The sequence below is a fragment of the Ranitomeya variabilis genome, chromosome 1, assembly GCF_051348905.1.
Source record: "Ranitomeya variabilis isolate aRanVar5 chromosome 1, aRanVar5.hap1, whole genome shotgun sequence".
Lineage (NCBI taxonomy): Eukaryota > Metazoa > Chordata > Amphibia > Anura > Dendrobatidae > Ranitomeya > Ranitomeya variabilis.
In genome coordinates, this window is record NC_135232.1 from 951593124 (window position 1) to 951614545 (window position 21422).

The 21422-nt window shown below is 44.0% G+C and overlaps 1 protein-coding gene across 4 annotated transcripts in view; it reads left to right on the top strand.

The window, feature by feature from the left end:
- Nucleotides 1-21422, top strand: part of GAB1 (GRB2 associated binding protein 1) — a 126355-nt gene that overhangs the window by 64820 nt on the left and 40113 nt on the right. For all 4 annotated transcript variants that reach the window (XM_077279262.1, XM_077279263.1, XM_077279264.1 and 1 more), the window contains exons 2-3: nucleotides 6033-6327; nucleotides 15389-15596. In XM_077279262.1, the coding sequence (XP_077135377.1) occupies nucleotides 6033-6327; nucleotides 15389-15596 (503 nt within the window). The remainder of the gene's footprint in view (nucleotides 1-6032; nucleotides 6328-15388; nucleotides 15597-21422) is intronic.

Here is a 21422-nt window from a genome sequence, read left to right on the forward strand (position 1 = left end):
TGCTATTGGGCAGTCGCTGCTGGCGCCATCTTGGAGGAGGAAATTTTTTTTTACATATGCGATCATGCTACAATGCAGGCGCCACGCCAACATGTATAATATTCATTATGTAAACTAGGTCCCCTGTGAGAAGCCATACTGGTGAACACCTAATCACAGCAGCACATGAAGAGCCCTCCACAGCCCCGGAGCAGGAGCATGTCCTCAATCCTTAGACCTCGCGTACACTGCAGTGTACAACGGTTTTAAGCATCTAATTTCATGGTGCATAACTTGAAGTGCTTTAGAACTGTTGGAAGATGTAGTGCACAGAGAACTCATGGCACAGAGCAATGGTCAGTTTTGTGCTTTATGGGAGGAAGAAAGGTATGGCTGTATTTATGTTATACGAACAGATGCTCAGCTGTACTCTGCAGTTTATCTAGTACTCTAATTGCGGATTCATAGTACCATCACATGCCTGAGGTACCCCACCCTGCCATAGGTTAATGGAAGACCTCAGTACAGCACACCCTGGCATCCAAAACCCTTATGTGTGTTTGTATTCCTCTTATCAGACTCATGAAATGCCAAGACACAAGCAAAGCAAAAGATATTTTATCAAGTATTAAACAATTTTTCTTTACCGTGCGGTTGCAGTTTTTATTTTTAGTAGTTTTGTATGTTTACACAGCTCAGCTAAAGTTAGAAGCCACGGCGACCCCTCCATCACATCCCCCCTCCATCCCCTCCCCCTCAACAAAACAAAAAAGAGCTAGTGGTGACAATAGTTCAAAAACAGGAAATGTCCTCCAAATGTGCACGCGGAACAGATGATCAGGATGGTGCTTGGTGGAGTGGAAACTTCCATTCAGCCTGTTTTTTCCTTATTTTGTTCGGTCGTATATCAGTTTCACTTCCTGGAAAACAATTTCCTAAAGTGTTACTAGCCATGTATTTCATCTCTTGGCCTTGTCAACCGTCCTCATCATCCCAAGTGCTTCTTTCATATAAATCGTCGTTGTGTTTTCATAGCACAAGTTCCATAAATCCTCGCCTCGTCTTCCATTACCTGAATTAGAAGCACAACCTACTGACCTACAGTAAATCTATCCGTTTGTCGTCCAGAGTGAGAATAGGCCAGACATTTGTGGCCTGCTTCTGTTAGTATTATGGAGCTGGTGTTCTTCTCAGGGGAGGAGATGGTGCCTCATGAGCCAACACTTGCCTGAAATTTGGCAGGGGCTGTTGTGCGCCTCCCTACATGGCAGTGCTTTGTACAGTATCAGTGAAGATGGCTGTCTGCTCATCACTTTTAATTAACACTTGCTACGTGGGGAGAAGGGAATGGCCAAAATCTCTGCCCCAGATTGGCCACATTGAATTGCAGCATAGCTAGTCCATCCCCTTTGTCCCAGGCCTCCAGCAATTGCTATGGTCGGAGGGTGTATCTTCTTTGTGAACACTAGATGGTTTCTTGATTCTTCCAAGAAAGCCATCTAATGTTCATAGAAATCTTAAAGGGAGCCTGTCTGCTGCCTTCAGAGACCACCCTGATATCAGCGATGTGTCACTTGTGTGCATTTGTGTAGTCATTTATGAAACTTGCATACTACATTTTGCAACATGCAGAACTTGGGGTATGTTCATACTACTGCATCTTTTTCCTGCATTTTTTTTTTTTTTTAGTGTGTCCGCTTCTAAAAACTCTTGAAATATACCCACAACAGCATGAAAAAGAACGTTCCTATTCCGTTCTATGCAAAGACAACTTTGTGGGATCAATCTTTTGGACTTCGTTTAAACATTTTCAGTCTTTCAAAAATGCCTGGAAGGAGAAAACAAAGTGGATGTAAATTATTTGAAGCATCTCCTGGTGGAAAAAGCTATAAACTGTGCACTGTCTAATCAACAGGCTGCAAAAATACTAAAAAACTAGGGATTTCCCACTAGAAGACTTTTTTTTTTTTATACTTTGTTTATTTTTTGGCGGTCAAACCACCCCCCTCCCCCCCAAAAAACCAAAACAAAAAAAAAACAACGTATTCTTGCATTGCAACTTTTTTCTCTAGGGCACAAGACAAAGATTATGTTGTGAAAGAAAAGTAATCCATGTATTTGTGAGCTGTGTTCCTCTCCAATTACTGACCACACACCTGGAGAAAGCGGTTAGTTGGCGGCTATAGTGCAGGGGGAGTTCATGAATGTCAGACCCTTTCCTCAAAGGGGACGCCTTGTTGGCTGCTCTCAGCAAAGTCTGCAATGTAAACTCAAACATGACGCCACAACCGATCCATAAAATAGTCATGTTCTCTTTAAGGTTTGGCTAACAAAGATTTTCTGTGCAGAAGAGCTTTAATAGCAACAGTTGAAGGATGTCTGTGCTGCTTCTAAGCTTATTTAGCCATTACGTTGTAGTTTATTTTGGATTAAAACCAAATTATTATTTTTTTAAGTTTTTCTTTTGGGAGGAGGGGGTTAAATGAATTACCTTTAGGCCGGTTTCACACGTCAGTGGCTCCGGTACGTGAGGTGACAGTTTCCTCACGTACCGGAGACACTGACACACGTAGACCCATAAAAATCAATGCATCTGTGCAGATGTCATTGATTTTTTGCGGACCGTGTCTCCGTGTGCCAAACACGGAGACATGTCAGTGTTCGTGGGAGCGCACGTATTACACGGACCCATTAAAGTCAATGGGTCAGTGTAAAACACGTACCACACACGGACGGTCTCCGTGTGCGGTCCCTGTGGCGTGCAGGAGACAGCGCTACAGTAAGCGCTGTCCCCCCACATGGTGCTGAAGCCGCCATTCATATCTTCCCTGCAGCAGCGTTTGCTGCATAGAAGATATGAATAATAGTGTTTAAATGAAAGATCTACCTGTCCGCCGCCCCCCCCCCCCGTGCGCCCCCCCCGCTGTTCAGAAAATACTCACCCGCTCCCACGTTGGCTGTCGCAGCTTCCTGGTCTGGCCGCAGCTTCTACTGTATGCGGTCACGTGGGGCCGCTCATTTACACTCATGAATAGTCGGCTCCGCCAATATGGGAGGTGGAGCCGCCTATTCATGACTGTAAATGAGCGGCCCCACGTGACCGCATACAGTGGAAGCCGCGGCCAGACCAGGAAGGAGCGACAGCCAACGTGGGAGCGGTGAGTATTTTCTGAACAGCGGGGGGGGGGGGCGCGGCGGACAGATGGATCTTTCATTTAAACACTATTATTCATATCTTCTATGCAGCAAACGCTGCACAGAAGATATGAATCGCGGCTTCAGCACGATGCAGGGGACAGCGCTAAACTTTAGCGCTGTCTCCTGCACGCTCCGTGTGGTACCCACTCGCCACACGGGCGGCACATGTGTGCCGCACTTATGGCCTACGTGAGCTCACGGGGACACGGATAACTCCGGTACTGATTTTTATCTGGACGTGTGGGACAGCCCTTAGGTAGATTCAAGATACGGCCAGGGACGCTCTTCACCTCGGGCCTGAATATGTTAAATCCAGAAATAGAAGTGCTGTAAGAATGTGAGAGATTCTCCAATAACAAAGAGTAATTTATGTGGAGTTTTGTGCGATCTGATGAAGACAGAGGCACTTTTGTGCTCTGCTTAGCATGGGTGCTGATGTCAGTTTGCTTGTCTGGCATTACGCTTTCTGCTACTACTAAACTCTTCTTTGTACTGGCAGCCAGAAGACCTTTGTATCTGCCCTATGTACGTGCACAGTTAGTAATTTGCTCCCCCCATTCTCGTGTAATCTGTGCCAGTCCCGATGAGTGACTCATTTTTGGAAGGAACCAACATAAAGAGTAGCAGGTGCTTGTATCCTACAGAGCGCAGTGCACTTATCAGACATCTGAGGGAAGCACAAAGCCAGAAAGAGGCTTTTGATGAGTAATCCAAACGATTCAGACGTTATTTTTTGGGGAAGGGGAAATTGAGGATGTGTTGAAAAGGATGACTGTGTTGTAATGAAGTGACATGTTTGGCCTCTGACACTAATTCAAAACTTATCACTGTTATTCAGTCTTGGAGGTTTAGGTCTTTATTTCTACACAGTGCCAACATTTCCGACAGGAATTACATAGCTGGAGCTCTTAAAGGGATCGTCGTGTAGGCTTGGGGCTTTTAAAGGGATTGTCGTGTAGGCTTTCTTATTTAAGCTGGGGTTACACGGAGGCAAAGGTGACACAAAAACTGTAGACGTCGGAGTTCACACATGACTGCTGCTATATTGCAGCAGTATAAAAGTGTCGTATTTTGACCCAATACACGAGCACGACAAGTAAGTAGGGAAAAAATGGGACTTAGTTGGATTTTTTGTGACTTGGTTGTTACAGTAGTGCGGGTGACCCAAGCAAATGTACGGTAGGTCGCGTGACCCTTGCCTTAATCCATAGTGTTCATCTGTAGGAAATAAGAATCACTTATACTCTTCTACACCTGCCTCTCCGCCTCTGCAGCGGTGACATCGCAGCTACAGGGCTGCAGACAGTCGCTCGGCTCAGCAGCTCTGTAAGTGGTAGCCATGACATCACTGCTGCAGACGGTCAGCAGCGGCGTACAGTGAGGTTAGTACAGCAGAGTTTATTTTATGCAGCTGAAATCCTATGGATTAAAAAAAAACTTGGATAACTCCTTTACATGTTAGTATTGGGAGGGAGTAGTTGTAATACAGTTACACACAAACTCATCCGCTGCAGTAACATATTGCAGTGTCCCTTGAAGAGGTCATCAGGCTTATTAAAAAATTGAGTCTAGGAAGAAATTGCATAATATGATGATACTGATCTCCTGACGAATCCACCGTCATTTCAGATCATCCAGTAGCGATGTCCCTGACTTCCTATATGAGCAAACTCGTCGGTGTTGTACTGCTGCATCCAGGCACTGACCTCCGTGGTTTACTGCTGAGACTAGTGATTGGCTGCAGCAGTCACGTGGATAGTATGGCACATGATTGCTGCAGCAATTCAATACGGACAGAATGGTGTCAGATCTACTAGTAATGCACCTTTATTTGATGCTGTTTACCCTCCTCGGTCCAACTTTTGAATAAGTTGCAAAACCCTTTCAATGAAAATCTGTAAGAGGGATTTTACCACTCCGCCCCCCCCCTAAACCCCCCCCCCCAAAAAAAAAAAACAACTATTTTTATGCAAGTGTAGCTCTTTAAGAGACAAGTCCAGCTGAATTGCTATGCAAAAGAGTCTGAATATCTTTTTTAATTTTTTTTTTTCTGAAGCCTCTGTCACTCTAGTTCTATTTCCCATCGTAACTGATGGCCTCTGAGCAGTCAGTAGAACAAAAGCCGGCAGCCCTGGTCAGGGAATAGAGCTGGAGTGACAGAGGCTTCATCCTCTTTTGCTTATCAGCTCAAACACTGATTTCTTTATCATGCTAATATTAATACTTTAGGGTGTGAAATCCTGCTGACAGAATCACTTTAAATCCCACAAATGATTCCCGATGGCGTCCAATGACACACAATTCGCGACTGGTTCTCCATTGTGAATTATTAAATGTACTAATGCATTTTATTTCTGATGAAGACCTTTTTTCTTTGTGGAAGACCTCTTCAGTTCCCTCTTATGGCTCTAGTGGAGTTTTTGTCGCAGAGCTGTGATGTTTAACCCCCCTTCTATGAATAGAATAGTGTCTAGCTTGAAGGAAGCTGGCTGTCTTGCTTGGTTCATTAGCTAAGCCAGTCCCCTTCCTGGTTATAGCTTTTGGTGAGACAGATAACTAAACTGGCCTAGGGAATGAGCTTAGCCAGACAGCCAGCTCCATTTCATGCTCTTTAGCCTTAGGCCAAGAACCCTGTGTTGGTAAAATGGCTCTTGCACTTGTTTGGTCACTGGTGTCCAATACTGAACTTTTGATTTGCACATGTCCGTACCTGTAGACTTGGGGCCCATTTCCTAAAATGTTATAGTTGCAGATAGAAGGGAAGTGCAGAGAGCTGCTGTATTGCTTGATCCAAATCCAGTGTTTCTTTGTAATGACGCCTGATGTGTAAGCTGACGGTCTCCCTTCTTTTCTAGGCATGGAAGCGCAGGTGGTTCATCCTTCGCAGTGGACGCCTAACCGGAGATCCTGATGTGCTCGAGTACTACAAGAATGACCATGCTAAGAAGCCTATTCGGATTATTGACTTGAACCTCTGTGAGCAAGTTGATGCTGGACTGGTTTTCCCAAAAAAAGAGTTTGAACATAGTTATATTTTTGATATCAAAACCATTGATCGGATATTTTATTTAGTGGCCGAAAGCGAAGAGGAAATGAATCGGTGGGTTCGAAGCATATGTGACATCTGTGGATTCAATCCCACTGAAGAAGGTAAGGCTGGTTGTGAAGCAAAGCCGTTTGCCATCTTTGGGAGTGCTCACATTGACAGGACAATCGTCTGTTACTTGTCTCGCGGTGTATGCCTTGTAGCACGTCGCGGTAATTAAAGCTGCCCAATGTCCTGATTGAAAGTGCGGCATGATTACTCGTGCTATTGAAATAGCACTTGGATATGATTTTCTGGACATGCTGTAAACACCTCACTCTGAGATGCAAGAAATGTATCAATTATTGATTTGTCACTTATGGTTTTTCCTAGGGCCTCAGAATAAAACAAAGACTAAAAAGAATCTGTCAGCAGGTTTTTGCTATGTAATCTGAGAGCAACATGATGTAGGGGCTGAGACCCTGATTCCAGTAATGTCACTTAGCATCTTGCTGTAGTTTGACTACAATCAGTGTTTTATCAGCAAGAGATTATTATCACTTAGGCTAATCTGTGTAACCCCACCCCCACCACTGATTGGCAGCTTACTGACCATGTGCATTGTACACAGGATGCTGCCAATAGGAGGTGAGAAAATGGGGATTTTATCAAAACTGCACCAAGCAGCCCTATAAGTGAATCAGGGGCGGATTATGTTGACAGTTTCCCTTTAACACAAGAGGACATCTATTTCTCTAGCAGACAGATCACGATCTCATGGGTTTATAGTTAGTGATGAGCGAACGTGCTCGGTTAAGGTGTTATCCTAGCATGCTCAGGTGCTCCTTGTATGTATACAATGTGGGTTTTTTTTTTTTTTTACAGATCTGTAAATAACCCCCCACCTTGATAGAGACAGCACTGACCTTGGCTTTGTCTCTGCAGAGATCTTGGGGAGTATCGTAACAGGATCTGCAAATCCTGCCACTTCCTCCGGCAGTGATCCCCGAGACTTATTAGTCCATTTATAGATCCCTTGTAATCTTATTATATTCTTCTCAAAAGCAAACGGAGTGCGACTTTTAGCCCCGAAGTGTTTTCCCGTCAGTCAGACGTGTTGTCCACATTGATTGCTTCTTTCTACTTTGAGATTGTCGTTTCTATTTTCTGAACCATAAAAGTGTCTTCAGGTTTCTCCATCTTTTCACATAAGCCTTATGATAATAATCATTTTGATACTTTTGCTTGAAGAAATCACCTTGGCTCTAACACGTGAATTACACATTTGTCACAGTCTTTCTTCTATGACGGGTGAAGAAGTGGCTGCTGTTGGCAGCATACAATTATTACCATGAAAGTAACAATTTAGCCTCTCCTTATTTCATGTATGCTTCTAAGGACTGCGAGAGGCTGATAATACTCGTGTGTTCGGAAGGCATCGATCTGACCATGGGATGCGTAGAACTACATTTTGGCTGGCGCTCCTCTGTGGCTGTTGGTCGTGATGGGCATTTCCTAGGGATGATGAGGCTGATTTGGCATTCAGATGGATTAGCCTTGGCCTGGAGAGGATAGCTACATAGCAGGTAGCGCATTGTGCAGGGCTGTGGAGTCGGTATCTATTTTGGTGGAGTCGGTATAAAATGGACCGACTCCTAAAAGATATAATAAATTGGGTACAGTAGTACAATGCAGGATGTGCTGTACATTTTTCCATAAGAATTTGGGAAATTTATGAATTGTACTGTAAATGTCTGTTCTGTTCCTGATCTAAGGATCTCGGCTTTTAGATGAGATGAATCTGTGCTGCACTTTATGCACATGCTCAGTAGTGACCAGTGCTGTGGGGTAAGAGTCAGGGAAATTAAAGAGTCGGAGGTTTGGCTTGCCGACCCCACAGCCCTGGCAGTAAGTCCATATATCCCATGGTTTCCTCCAACTTCAGTCCAATTGGCAGGAACGGCGAGTATTAGGCTGCCGTCACACTATCAGTATTTGGTCAGTATTTTACATCAGTATATATAAGGCTACGTTCACATTTGCGTTGTTGGGCGCAGCGTCGTCGACGCATACCGACGCATGCGTCATGCGCCCCTATCTTTAACATGGGGGGCGCATGGACATGCGCTGGTATGCGTTGTACTGCGTTTTACGACGCATGCGTCATATAGACGCACAAGACAGGGCGCAGGGGACTCTACTTGTAGCGTTTTCCCTGTGCCGAAAGTCCCGATCTGTAGGATCGTCGCAAAACGCTGCGTTGTGTACATGCGTTGTTGGTTGCATCTACGACGCTGCGCGCAACAATGCAAATGTGAACGTAGCTTAAGCCAAAACCAGGAGTGGAACAATTAGGGGAAAAGTATAACAGAAACACGTCACCACTTCTGTATTTATCACCCACTCCTGGTTTTGGCTTACAAATACTGATGTAAAATACTGACCAAATACTGACCGTGTGACGGCAGCCTTAGGCTGTGTTTGGAGACCGAGCGTGTACGTGGAGGGTCACTTTAAGGCTACTTTCACACTAATCCGTCGGTTCAGGCCGTCGGCCTGACGTACCGACGGACAGTGTGCTAATTAATCACAACGTGGGCAGCGGATGCAGTATTACGACGCATCCGCTGCCCAGTGTGATGAGGAGGGGGCGGGGTTTGGCAGACTCGACGCACAAAAAAAGGTTACATGTAACGTTTTTTTGTGCCGACGGTCCGCCAAAACACGGCGCATCCGTCGCACGATGGATGCGAAGTGTCGCCATACGTCGCAATGCGTCGCTAATGAAAGTCTATGGGGAAAAAACACATCCTGCGGGCAACATTGCAGGATGCGTTTTTTTACATAACGACGCATTGCGACGTATGCAAAACGACGCTAGTGTGAAAGTAGCCTAATTTACCACGTGGCAGCTTCTGATGTCTTTTTATTGTCTGTTCTTTATGTAGAAAAACTGCAGCCTCATATCGGCCGGCAACCTCCAATGATCCTACTGGAACAAGTACTTTTATAAAAAAAAAAAATATATATATATAGTTTTTCCCATTTTGTTGCAATCTAGGGGGCTAAATATTGGCTCCAGGAGATGCCGATTTTCTGACTTTGTAAGAAGTCGTTCAGGGATGTGGAGTACCATTATAACCGGACAGTAAGGCTATGTTCTCACACTTTTTTAACGCAAATGTTAAGCTATGTTTTACAGTACCAGCAAATGCTATGTGATATTAGAAATCTCATGCACACACTGGATTTTTTTCTCCTGACTGAATTGGAAAACTGCTGCATTTTTGCAAACTGCAGCCTGTCACTTCTTTCCGCAGAATTTTTTCACCCATAGAAAGCAATGAGTAAATGCAGAAACACAGCAAACACAGGTATCAGGTTTTGCTTAATTTTTTGGTACAAAAACTAAGAAAGTTGCATAGTTTTTTTGCAGGCACTAAACTTTATCAGCATGCAAAAGAGACAACAAAAATACAGCAAATGCGCAGCAAAATCTGCTTTTTGTAATCAGCTTCTTTACTGCCAAGAGCAGGTTTTGCCTGCAGAAAAAACGCATAAAAACGCAACGTGTGAACATAGCTTACTGCCTCCATCATCTATGTGGAATATTGCACTTTCTGCAGCTCCAGCTTCCATTATATTATAATGTAAATGTTACTACTCAATCAGAAAGGCAAATGATATGTGAAGAATAAATAGAATATGAGCTCATAGTTATAGCAAAGTCCATGACGTTCGACCTATTTTCACTGCTCTAGTGATCCATATTAGAGATGACCGCACGGAACACACCAGCGGCTCTGATCAGCAGTAAGATTAACATCACCGGTCAGTGCACTGCGGTTCTTTTTACTTCCAGTTATAGCTGCGGGCTCACGCTGTTATCTGAAAGTTTACCTCCGATCACTGGCGTCGGCTGATGGGACTACTACTCCAATCAGCCTACATTCAATATATCAATGTCCAAAAGTGATGTGACTGGCACTTCACAATATCATATAAACACCGATAGTTACCCTGAAGAGTGACTATCATGAAGAGTTCCAGAATAACATTGCTTAAAGCTTTTATTGAAAAAGTTAGTAAAACGCATAAAAAATGCCCAAGCACCATAACATAAGGTGGAGGGTAGGTGCAGTACATCATTACATTATATCCATTGCAAAGTAGTGATATCCTCATATTATATATAGTTTTCCATGCACATAGATTTACATATAGGTTGCCTAAGCACACCAACACTTTATAAACAGTATCACTATATAAACAATATCAATGTGCACAGATCAAATTAGGCAATCCCAATGATATCTACCTGCAAGTTGCACCCCTCTCCACCTCACCCCAACGCGCGTTTCGCACTGAGCTTCTTCCGGGGGCGTCCCCGGAAGAAGCTCAGTGCGAAACGCGCGTTGGGGTGAGGTGGAGAGGGGTGCAACTTGCAGGTAGATATCATTGGGATTGCCTAATTTGATCTGTGCACATTGATATTGTTTATATAGTGATACTGTTTATAAAGTGTTGGTATGCTTAGGCAACCTATATGTAAATCTATGTGCATGGAAAACTATATATAATATGAGGATATCACTACTTTGCAATGGATATAATGTAATGATGTACTGCACCTACCCTCCACCTTATGTTATGGTGCTTGGGCATTTTTTATGCGTTTTACTAACTTTTTCAATAAAAGCTTTAAGCAATGTTATTCTGGAACTCTTCATGATAGTCACTCTTCAGGGTAACTATCGGTGTTTATATCCAATCAGCCTACGCCTGCTGCCACTAATAACAGTGAGTGCAGATGGGAGTATTTATCAGTGACATCAAGCCAACGGGTTAGTAATGGAGAGGCGTCTATAATACAGCTATCCATTACTAATCCTATAGTTGTATTGTAAATAAACACATAGCCAGAACAAAGTCCTTATACTCCTCTAACGTCTTATAGATGTTTCTCCATTCCTAATCACTGGGCTTGATGTCACCAGGCAATGCAAAGGGGACATCAACGCCACAAATTCCAATCCCACTTGTCACTGCCACATAGCAAGTGGGAAGAGTCGGGCAGAATTTGAGTTGCAGCCTCAGAATGCTGACTGTAATGTACTCCCTGTCAGCATTCTGCACCGTTGCCTAGATACCACACTTGGGCATGTGACCTGCGCTCTCCTGATTCTGCAGGAGCTGGTCACACACAGTGTAGTGTTTTCCTATCCAAAGACTCCATGTAAAGTCACAACTGATGCCATGCCCAGTCACTGCCAGAATCCCCTACTGCCTCCTGCTTCAGCCTTCCTTGAGGACACACAGTACAAGGCAGCAATGGCATGACTCGGCTGATTGGACTAACCAGTCTGTCAGGGCCGGGGTCACGGTTACAGCCGCTGCTCTGTATTCTCAGTGCGGTAACTGAACTGTCGCTGCCCCTTGACTGAAACTGAATGCTGTTAGGGAAAATAAAGTTAATTGTCAGTAACAACCCATCCAATTCACACCAGCAAAGAAATTAAACCATTTATGTCCATAATTTAATTTGTGTAATAATGAGAAATGACACAGGGACATAGTATTGAACACACTTTACTAAAATGTAATTAATACCTCATGCAAAAGTCTTTGCTGGTGATGACACCTTCAAGCGACCTCCTGTATGGAGAAACTAGTCGCATGCATTGCTCAGGTTTGATTTTGGCCCACTCTTCCACAAAAACATTCTTAAAATCCTGACTTCCGTGGGCTCTTTCTGTGAACTCTGAGTTTTAATTCCTTCCATACATTTTCTATTGGATTCAGGTCAGGTGATTGGCTGGGCCATTCTAGAAGCTTTACTGTTTACTTTCTTTCTCTGAAACCAATTGAGTGTTTCCTTGGCTGTGTTTTTGGATCACTTGTCTTGTTGAAATGTCCACCCTCGTTTCATGTTGATCATTCTGGTAGATGGCAACAGATTTTTTTTTCAAGAATATCTTTGTACATTTGTCCATTCATCCTTCATTCAATTATATGAAGTTTGCCAGTACCATATGCTGAAAAACAACCCCACACCATGATATTCCCACCTCCAAACTTCACTGTTGGTATGGTGTTTTGGGGGTGATATGCATTGCCTTTTGGCCTCCAAACATGGTGTGTATGTGGCATGAAGGTTGAGTGCATTACCTGCTGATTTGTACAACTCTTGTGATAATTTTTTCACTCCTCTGTCTGAAATCTTGCAGGGACCACCTGGCCATGGCTGGTTTATGGTGAAATGATGATCTTTCCATTTCCGGATTATTGCTCCAGTAGTTCTCACTGGAGCCATCAGTAGTTTGGAAATTATTTTGTAACCAATGCCATCAGTGTGTTTTGCAGCACTATGGTTGTGAAGGTCTTCAGACAGCTCACTGGTTTTACCCATCATGAGATGTTTCTTGTGCGGCACCTTAGTAGTGAGACGCCTTTTTCTAGGCCATCAGTGTAACCAGCTGATATTATTTTCATTAAGTTATGGGATTGCTTTCTAATTACTAATAGATTTCAGCTGGTGTCACGACTTTTCATGGCTTATTGTGTTTAATTCTTTTTCCCCGTGTAACTTATTATTACACGTACCGTAACTTTCATTCCTCAACATCTATGGTTTGATTTCTTTGCATTATGTGAATTGGATATGTTGTAACTGATATCTGGTGAGAATTTCATGTCCATAGCACTGTTAGAAATATATTTACTTAAAAAAAATCAATGACGTGTGTGTATTAAATATATATACTAACTATATACTAACAGCCAATGAGTGTGCATAGGGCAGGGCTGGGGCAGATACTAACTGCCAATGAGTGTGCATAGGGCAGGGCTGGGGCAGATACTAACTGCCAATGTGTGTGCATAGGGCAGGGCTGGGGTAGATACTAACAGCCAATGAGTGTGCATAGGGCAGGGCTGGGGTAGATAGTAACTGCCAATGAGTGTGCATAGGGCAGGGCTGGGGTAGATACTAACAGCCAATGAGTGTGCATAGGGCAGGGCTGGGGTAGATAGTAACTGCCAATGAGTGTGCATAGGGCAGGGCTGGGGTAGATACTAACAGCCAATGAGTGTGCATAGGGCAGGGCTGGGGTAGATACTAACAGCCAATGAGTGTGCATAGGGCAGGGCTGGGGTAGATACTAACAGCCAATGAGTGTGCATAGGGCAGGGCTGGGGTAGATACTAACAGCCAATGAGTGTGCATAGGGCAGGGCTGGGGTAGATACTAACAGCCAATGAGTGTGCATAGGGCAGGGCTGGGGTAGATACTAACAGCCAATGAGTGTGCATAGGGCGGGGCTGCAGCAGATACTAACAGCCAATGAGTGTGCATAGGGCGGGGCTGCGGCAGATACTAACAGCCAATGAGTGTGCAGTGGGCTGGACAGTGACCTTAAAGGGAACCTGTCACCCCCAAAATCGATGGTGAGGTAAGCTCACCGTCATCAGGGGCTTATCTACAGCATTCTGTAATGCTGTAGATAAGCCGCCGATGTTACCTGAAAGAGGAGAACAAGAGGTTATAATATACTCACCTGGGCGGTCCCGCTGCTGGTCCGCGGTCAAATGGGCGTCTCAGGTCCGCTCCGGCGCCTCCTATCTTCATTCCATGACGTCCTCTTGTGGTCTCCGCGCCGCGGCTTTGGCGCAGGCGTACTTTGTCTGTCCTGTTGAGGGCAGAGCAAAGTACTGCAGTGCGCAGGCGCCGGGCCTCTCTGACCTTACCGGCGCCTGCGCACTGCAGTACTTTGCTCTGCCCTCAACAGGGCAGATAAAGTACGCCTGCACCGGAGCAGCGGCGCGAAGACCAGAAGAGGACGTCATGGAATGAAGATAGGAGGCGCCGGAGCAGACCTGAGACGCCCATCGGAGCGGGACCGCCCCTGGGTGAGTATAATCTAACGTCTTTTTCTTCTCTTTCATGTAACATCGGCGGCTTATCTACAGCATTACAGAATGCTGCAGATAAGCCCCTGATGATGGTGAGCTTACCTCACCATCGATTTTGGGGGTGACAGGTTCGCTTTAAGGTGTTTTCCAGCTGTAAGAAGGAATAATATGCCATTACTTTTGGATTGGTGAGGATATGAACCTCACTGCTGGGACCCCCATCAGGACACCGAAAGACGAGTTCACAGTTTCCCTGCACACACAGATTTTTATACATCTTGTTAAGGTTAAACCAGAATGTTGCTTATGTTTTTTTTTGTTTGCTTTTTTATTAAAGGTAGTTGTCCAGTACTTGACTATTAATGATAGTGATCAGTATTAAGCTATGCGGGTCTGAGATCCAGCAATGACTTGATTTCAGCTGCCATTGTATTGGGAAGTAGACGGTATTCTGGGCTCTGACAGCCTCATACACTGTAGTGGAGGTAACTGGATACTGTGCTTAGATCACACTGGGAGCGGAGCTGTAGCACCAGTAAGGCAATTCTGTACACTGTATCGTGTTAACATCCTGCATTATCCACAGTGAAAGCCTTTACAGCCTGGGAATGACAAGTCTGTATTTGAGAACATCTCGGAGTGTGGCTGCTTTAAACCCTGTTTATACAGTGCAGATCTACTGCAGTTTTGTAGTTTTCCTGTCATTCAGGATTGCACCCCTAAAAAGATGAAATGTTAAGTCCTGGTTTTGGTTCTGAAGAGCCATTTAATGGGCGCTCCACATCTGATCTAACAGAAACAGGCATTACGAAGTTCACACTTGTGTTGCAGGCTCTGACGCATAGTCCGTCGTTATAGCTGGGAAAATAAATCGCGCAGCACGTTGTGCTATTTTGTACAGTTAAATGAATGCAAGCCAAGCAGACCCCATTATAGTCAATGGGGTCCATCTAGCAGCTTTTATTTCAGTCATAGGATGGACATGTTTCTTGCAGGACTCCTGCTTTTCTTTTCTTATTACTGAACAGAAATATAGAACCCTAAGCACAAGTGTGAACACGGCCGACACGCTATAGCTCAGGGACCACAATTTTAGAGACCAAGACAAACATCCTTTCTATTGTGGAAGAACTAAAAAAGTTGCATTCCTGGGACTTTCTCACCGGCAAAACTTCCGGCAACTTCCCCTTATAATGCCGAACTGCTAGCGACCTGCTTGTCAGGACATGCCATCAATGCGAGCTTACTGATTGTCATTCTCCTTTGCTTCTGTAGATGTGAAACCTAGCAATGTTCCCGTGCAAGCCCCCGTCGAGATCCCCATGACTGCAGGTTCAGAAGTCTCCGCTCATTCACACCATGGTCAACTTCCCCAACCCTACCAGCTTCTCAGCGTACCGCCTTTAGAGTCCAACAGCCACGAGGACCCCCCAGACTATTTACTGCTAATCAACTGCCAAAGCAAGAAGCCAGAGGCAACAAGGTAATGTCTCTACCTAAGGATCAAGCTTTTGAGCAACTAAATTTTGGAAATGTTTGTACCTTAATGAAATGATTGGTGAACTTCTACCTTTCAGAGAGCAAGAGGAGTTTTTCTATGTATTTTTTATGGAAAGCCTAAACAGGGCCTTGTGTAATCCCAGGTTATTTCTCATCAGTCTTCATTCTTAAATGGAAGCAGTCGTGAGGATTTACTCCTAGAATTTAGTTGGAGTGTTCTTTCCCTAGATGTGTTTTGAAAGCTAAGTTTTATTGTCCCTGCTTGCCATCACTGGACTAGTTGTGGACCACTGTCAAAGCCACTGTGTGGGGAAGGAGAAGTGGCCATCATCCTCCACCTCCCAACTCTCCATGCTGGGATGTCACACACTGCCGTGGACGTGCTCCTCCTCTCATAGTGGTCCTAAACTAGTCCAGTGATTGCAAGTGTGAGGGTAAACTTTGCTTTAAACACATTTATGGATAATACAGGCATCATTAGAGTCTGACAAAGCGCTCCTAATACCTTCCAGGGCAGGGATGGAGAACTTTATTTATTTTTTTTTGTTCTTTTGTCAAGAACCATTTGTATGTTTCTAACCTTATTCTTGGGCCAACCAAAATTATCAACTTAACCCCTTTTGACATTAGACATACTATCCCGTCGAGGTGGGTTGGGCCCGTATGACCACCTACGGGATAGTTTGTCATATGCGATCGGCCGCGCTCACGGGGGGGAGCGCGGCCGATAGCGGCCGGGTGTCAGCTGACGCAGCTGAGATCCGGCACTATGTGTCAGGAGCGGTCACGGACCGCCCCCGGCACATTAACCCCCCCGGCACACTGCGATCAAACATGATCACAGTGTTACGGCGGTATAGGGAAGCATCGCGCAGGGAGGGGGCTTCCTGCGGGCTTCCCTGAGACCTCCGGAGCAACGCGATGTGATCGTGTTGCTCCGAGGGTCTCCTACCTCAGAGCAGGCGCCGGGAAGCCTCCAGGAGTGCACGTCAGATAGCTGATCTGACACAGTGCACAGCAAAGTGTCAGATCAGCGATCTTACACTATAACATGATGCTTCCCCCCTGGGGCACTGTTATAGTGTAAAAAAAAATATATATATTCACATGTGTAAAAAAAAAAAAAAAAAGTGTGTATATGTATGTGTGTGTATGTGTGTGTGTATGTATATATATATATATATATATATATATATATATATATATATATATAATATATACACACACACACACACACACACACACACACACACACACACACACACACACACACACACACACACACACACACACACACACATACACACATACATACATACATACATACATACACACTTCAAAAAAGCAGGCAGCACTCCATATTCTTTTGGTGATATGCAGGATTTATTCAGACCCACATGTCTGTGCAACGTTTCGGCTCCAAATGAGCCTTTCTTAAGCAGTGAGTGTATCTCCATATTACATATATATAGACATTTCTATCATCCCTTAATCATAGCCAATTAAACTGCAATTTAGTAACCTCATATGTATTACAAATCATTACAATTTGCATAAAGTGCTTAAGTGCTACTATTGTCCAGTGCTCATATATCTGGGGCGCCCGTTTTTAGATGCTGTACACAGGCTTCTGATTGGCCTTGAACCTAACACATGGGTATGACGTAATTAGAAGCGTTTGGACATGCGCAGTAAACAATTTAGAAAGCCGACAGCATGCATTATCCTCCATGAACAACATGTCCCTCCGGGGGTAAGCATAAATACAATAATAACTAAATAATCAGATGGACAGTAGTCAACTGGGTAAAATAGTTTAATTACAGATATATGAGCACTGGACACTAGTAGCACTTAAGCACTTTATGCAAATTGTAATGATTTGTAAGGCTAGGTTCACATTGCGTTAACGCTAACGGACTGCGTTGCATGGCGAAAAATGTCGCAATTAACGCCGTGCATCGTGTCCGTTAGCGCACCCATTGACAGCAATGTGATTTTTGGATGTAGCGCATCGCTAGCGCATGCCTTTTTCGGCACGCGCTAGCGATGTGCCGTTCTTTTGTGACGGACCTCGGACGCTGCTTGCAGCGTCCGAGGTGCGCCCGAGGTCCGTTCCTCGCTAGCGCAGATCTGCGCTAGCGGGGACGCCGAACGCGGACCCTAGAGAAACATTGCGTTAGCTCAATCCGCTAGCGCTATGCGCTTAACGGATTGCCCTAACGCAATGTGAACCTAGCCTTATACATATGAGGTTACTAAATTGAACTTTAATTGGCTATGATTATGGATGATAGAAATGTCTATATATATGTAATATGGAGATACACTCACTGCTTGAGAGAGGCTCAATTGGAGCCGAAACGTTGCACAGACATGTGGGTCTGAATAAATCCTGCATATCACCAAAAGAATATGGAGTGCTGCCTGCTTTTTTGAAGTGTATGGACTAGAGACAACCAGTGGACAGGCTGTCTGGGGGCTTTGCACCCGAAGATAAGTAAAGGATTTTTGCTGTTCCTTTTTATATCTATTTCCTATAAATACATTTCTTTATCTAAATCAAAAAAACAAACAATAAAAGTACACATATATCGCCACGTCCGTAACGACCCGACCTATAAAACTGTCCCACTAGTTAACCCCTTCAGGGAACACCGTAATAAAAAAAAAATGGGGCGAAAAACAATGCTTTATTATCATACCGCCAAACAAAAAGTGGAATAGCGCCCGATCAAAAGAAGGATATAAATAACCATGGTGCCGCTGAAAATGGCATCTTGTCCCGCAAAAAACGAGCCGCCATACAGCGTAATCAAAGAAAAAATAAAAAAGTTATAGTCCTCAGAATAAAGCGATGCAAAAATAATTTTTTCTATAAAATAGTTTTTATCGTATAAAAGCACCAAAACATAAATAAATTATGTAAATGAGGTATCGCTGTAATCATACTGACCCGAAGAATAAAACTGCTTTATCCATTTTACCAAACGCGGAACGGTATAAACGCCTCCCCCAAAAGAAATTCATAAATAGCTGGTTTTTGGTCATTCTGCCTCACAAAAATCCGGAATAAAAAGCGATCAAAAAATGTCACATGCCCGAAAATGTTACCAATAAAAACGTCAACTCGTCCTGCAAAAAACAAGACCCCACATGACTCTGTGGCCCAAAATATGGAAAAATTATAGCTCTCAAAATGTGGTAACGCAAAAAATATTTTTTGCAATAAAAAGCGTCTTTTAGTGTGTGACGGCTGCCAATCATAAAAATCCGCTAAAAAAACAGCTATAAAAGTAAATCAAACCCCCCTTCATCACCCCCTTAGTTAGGGAAAAATAAAAAAATAAAAAAAATGTATTTATTTTCATTTTCCCATTAGGTTAGGGCTAGGGCTAGGGTTAGGGTTAAGGTTAGGGTTAAGGCTAGTGTTAGGGTTGGGGCTAAAGTTAGGGTTAGGGTTTGGATTACATTTACTGTTGGGAATAGGGTTGGGATTAGGGTTAGGGGTGTGTCAGGGTTAGGGGTGTGGTTAGGGTTACTGTTGGAATTAGGGATGTGTTTGGATTAGGGTTTCAGTTATAATTGGGTGGATTCCACTGTTTAGGCACATCAGGGGCTCTCCAAACGCGACATGGCATCCGATCTCAATTCCAGCCAACTCTGCATTGAAAAAGTAAAACAGTGCTCCTTCCCTTCCGAGCTCTCCCGTGCGCCCAAACAGGGGTTTACCCCAACATATGGGGTATCAGCGTACTCAGGACAAATTGGACAACAACTTTTGGGGTCCAATTTCAACTGTTACCCTTGGAAAAATAAAAAAAACTGGGGGCTAAAAAATAATTTTTGTGGAAAAAAAAAAAAGATTTTTTATTTTCACGGCTCTGCGTTATAAACTGTAGTGAAACACTTGGGGGTTCAAAGCTCTCCCAACACATCTAGATGAGTTCCTTAGGGGGTCTACTTTCCAAAATGGTGTCACTTGTGAGGGGTTTCAATGTTTAGGCACATCAAGGGCTCTCCAAACGCAACATGGTGTCCCATCTCAATTCCAGTCAATTTTGCATTGAAAAGTAAAATGGCACTCCTTCGCTTCCGAGCTCTGCCATGCACCCAAACAGTGGTTTACCCCCACATATGGGGTATCGGCGTACTCAGGACAAATTGTATAACAACGTTTGGGGTCCATTTTCTCCTGTTACCCTTGGTAAAATAAATCAAATTGGAGCTGAAATAAATTTTTTGTGAAAAAAAGTTAAATGTTCATTTTTATTTAAACAGTCCAAAAATTCCTGTGAAACACCTGAAGGGTTAATAAACTTCTTGAATGTGGCTTTGAGCACCTTGAGGGGTGCGGTTTTTAGAATGGTGTCACAAAACTTCCGTCAACTAAACCTTCTCCTATCATCATACAAAGGGGGACGAGACAAGGCTGCCCACTTTCCCCAGCCCTATTTGCCATGGCCATGGAACCACTAGCTGAGGCATTAAGGCTTAACCCGAATATACTTGGACCTGTAGGGCTTGACGCACAATATAAAGCAAGTTTATTTGCGGATGATTTACTGCTGACTATATCCAGCCCACTCACCACTCTCCCAAATTTATTCTCAGTCCTACATAGATTTGAGTCGATCTCAGGACTCAAAATTAATGTTGACAAATCCGAAGCTCTATTTCTTAATACCACCAAAGAAATGCAAACAAATATTATTTCCCAGTTCAAATTTACAAAAAATGAACATTATATCACTTATCTTGGAGTCAACCTCACCTCTCATAGGTCGACCCTATTTAAATGGAATTATCTCCCATTAATAAAAAATCTCCGAGCTGACTTAACTAGATGGTCCGCCATGAGATTGTCCTGGTTGGGCAGGTTGCATGCAATTAAAATGGTCTCTTTGCCTAGATTTCTGTACTTATTCCGCTCTCTCCCCATACCATTGCCTCATGATATCCTACGCGAAGTTCATTCCATGATCTCAAAATTTATTTGGCAGGGGAAAAAACCCAGAATCCGTCAAAAAACTATGTTCATACATAGAAGACTGGGGGGGCTCTCCTTGCCTAACTTCACACTGTATTACAAATCGGCTCAGTTAGCCCAATTGGCCAATGCCTGTGCAACCAACCGTGCACCGAGATGGGTTGACCTGGAATCGTCTCTCTTGTCTCCATTTTGCTTGTCGGGCCTTATGTGGTCCACACAAAAACTACCAAAAGGTCTACACATTACAGCGCCTTTCACAGCACACTCCCTGATCCTCTGGAGGAAAGAAAGATTCAAATTTGAACTCCAATCTGAGTCTGCCCCACTGACCCCTCTCTTCTACAACCCCATGTTCCCTCCAGGACTTGACCCACGTTCTTTTGCATGGTGGAAAGTTAACGGGATTACTACTCTAAAGCACCTCTGCTCACCCTTTAATACAATTTTATCTAGACAAGAATTTCTCCAAAAATACAATCCACCCATTAGCGAAACCTTCCGTATTCATCAGGTTTTCCATTTTGCGGAAGGGTTCTTGCAGCGGAAAACCCCTTTTCGCATGACTGGCTTTGAGCAGAGATGCATGGATGACCCTCTGGGAAGGGGAACTATTTCTTTATTATATGGATCCCTCAATACGGCACATAGAGTCGACAAATTACACTACATGAAACAGTGGGAGGAAGATCTGGGTATCCAATTAACCCTGGAAAATTGGAGACGATGCTGCGACACAGTCTCCAGGGGTAGTCATCAAGCCTCCCTGGCAGAGACATCCATTAAGGTCTTACACAGAACATACCAAGTCCCAAGTAA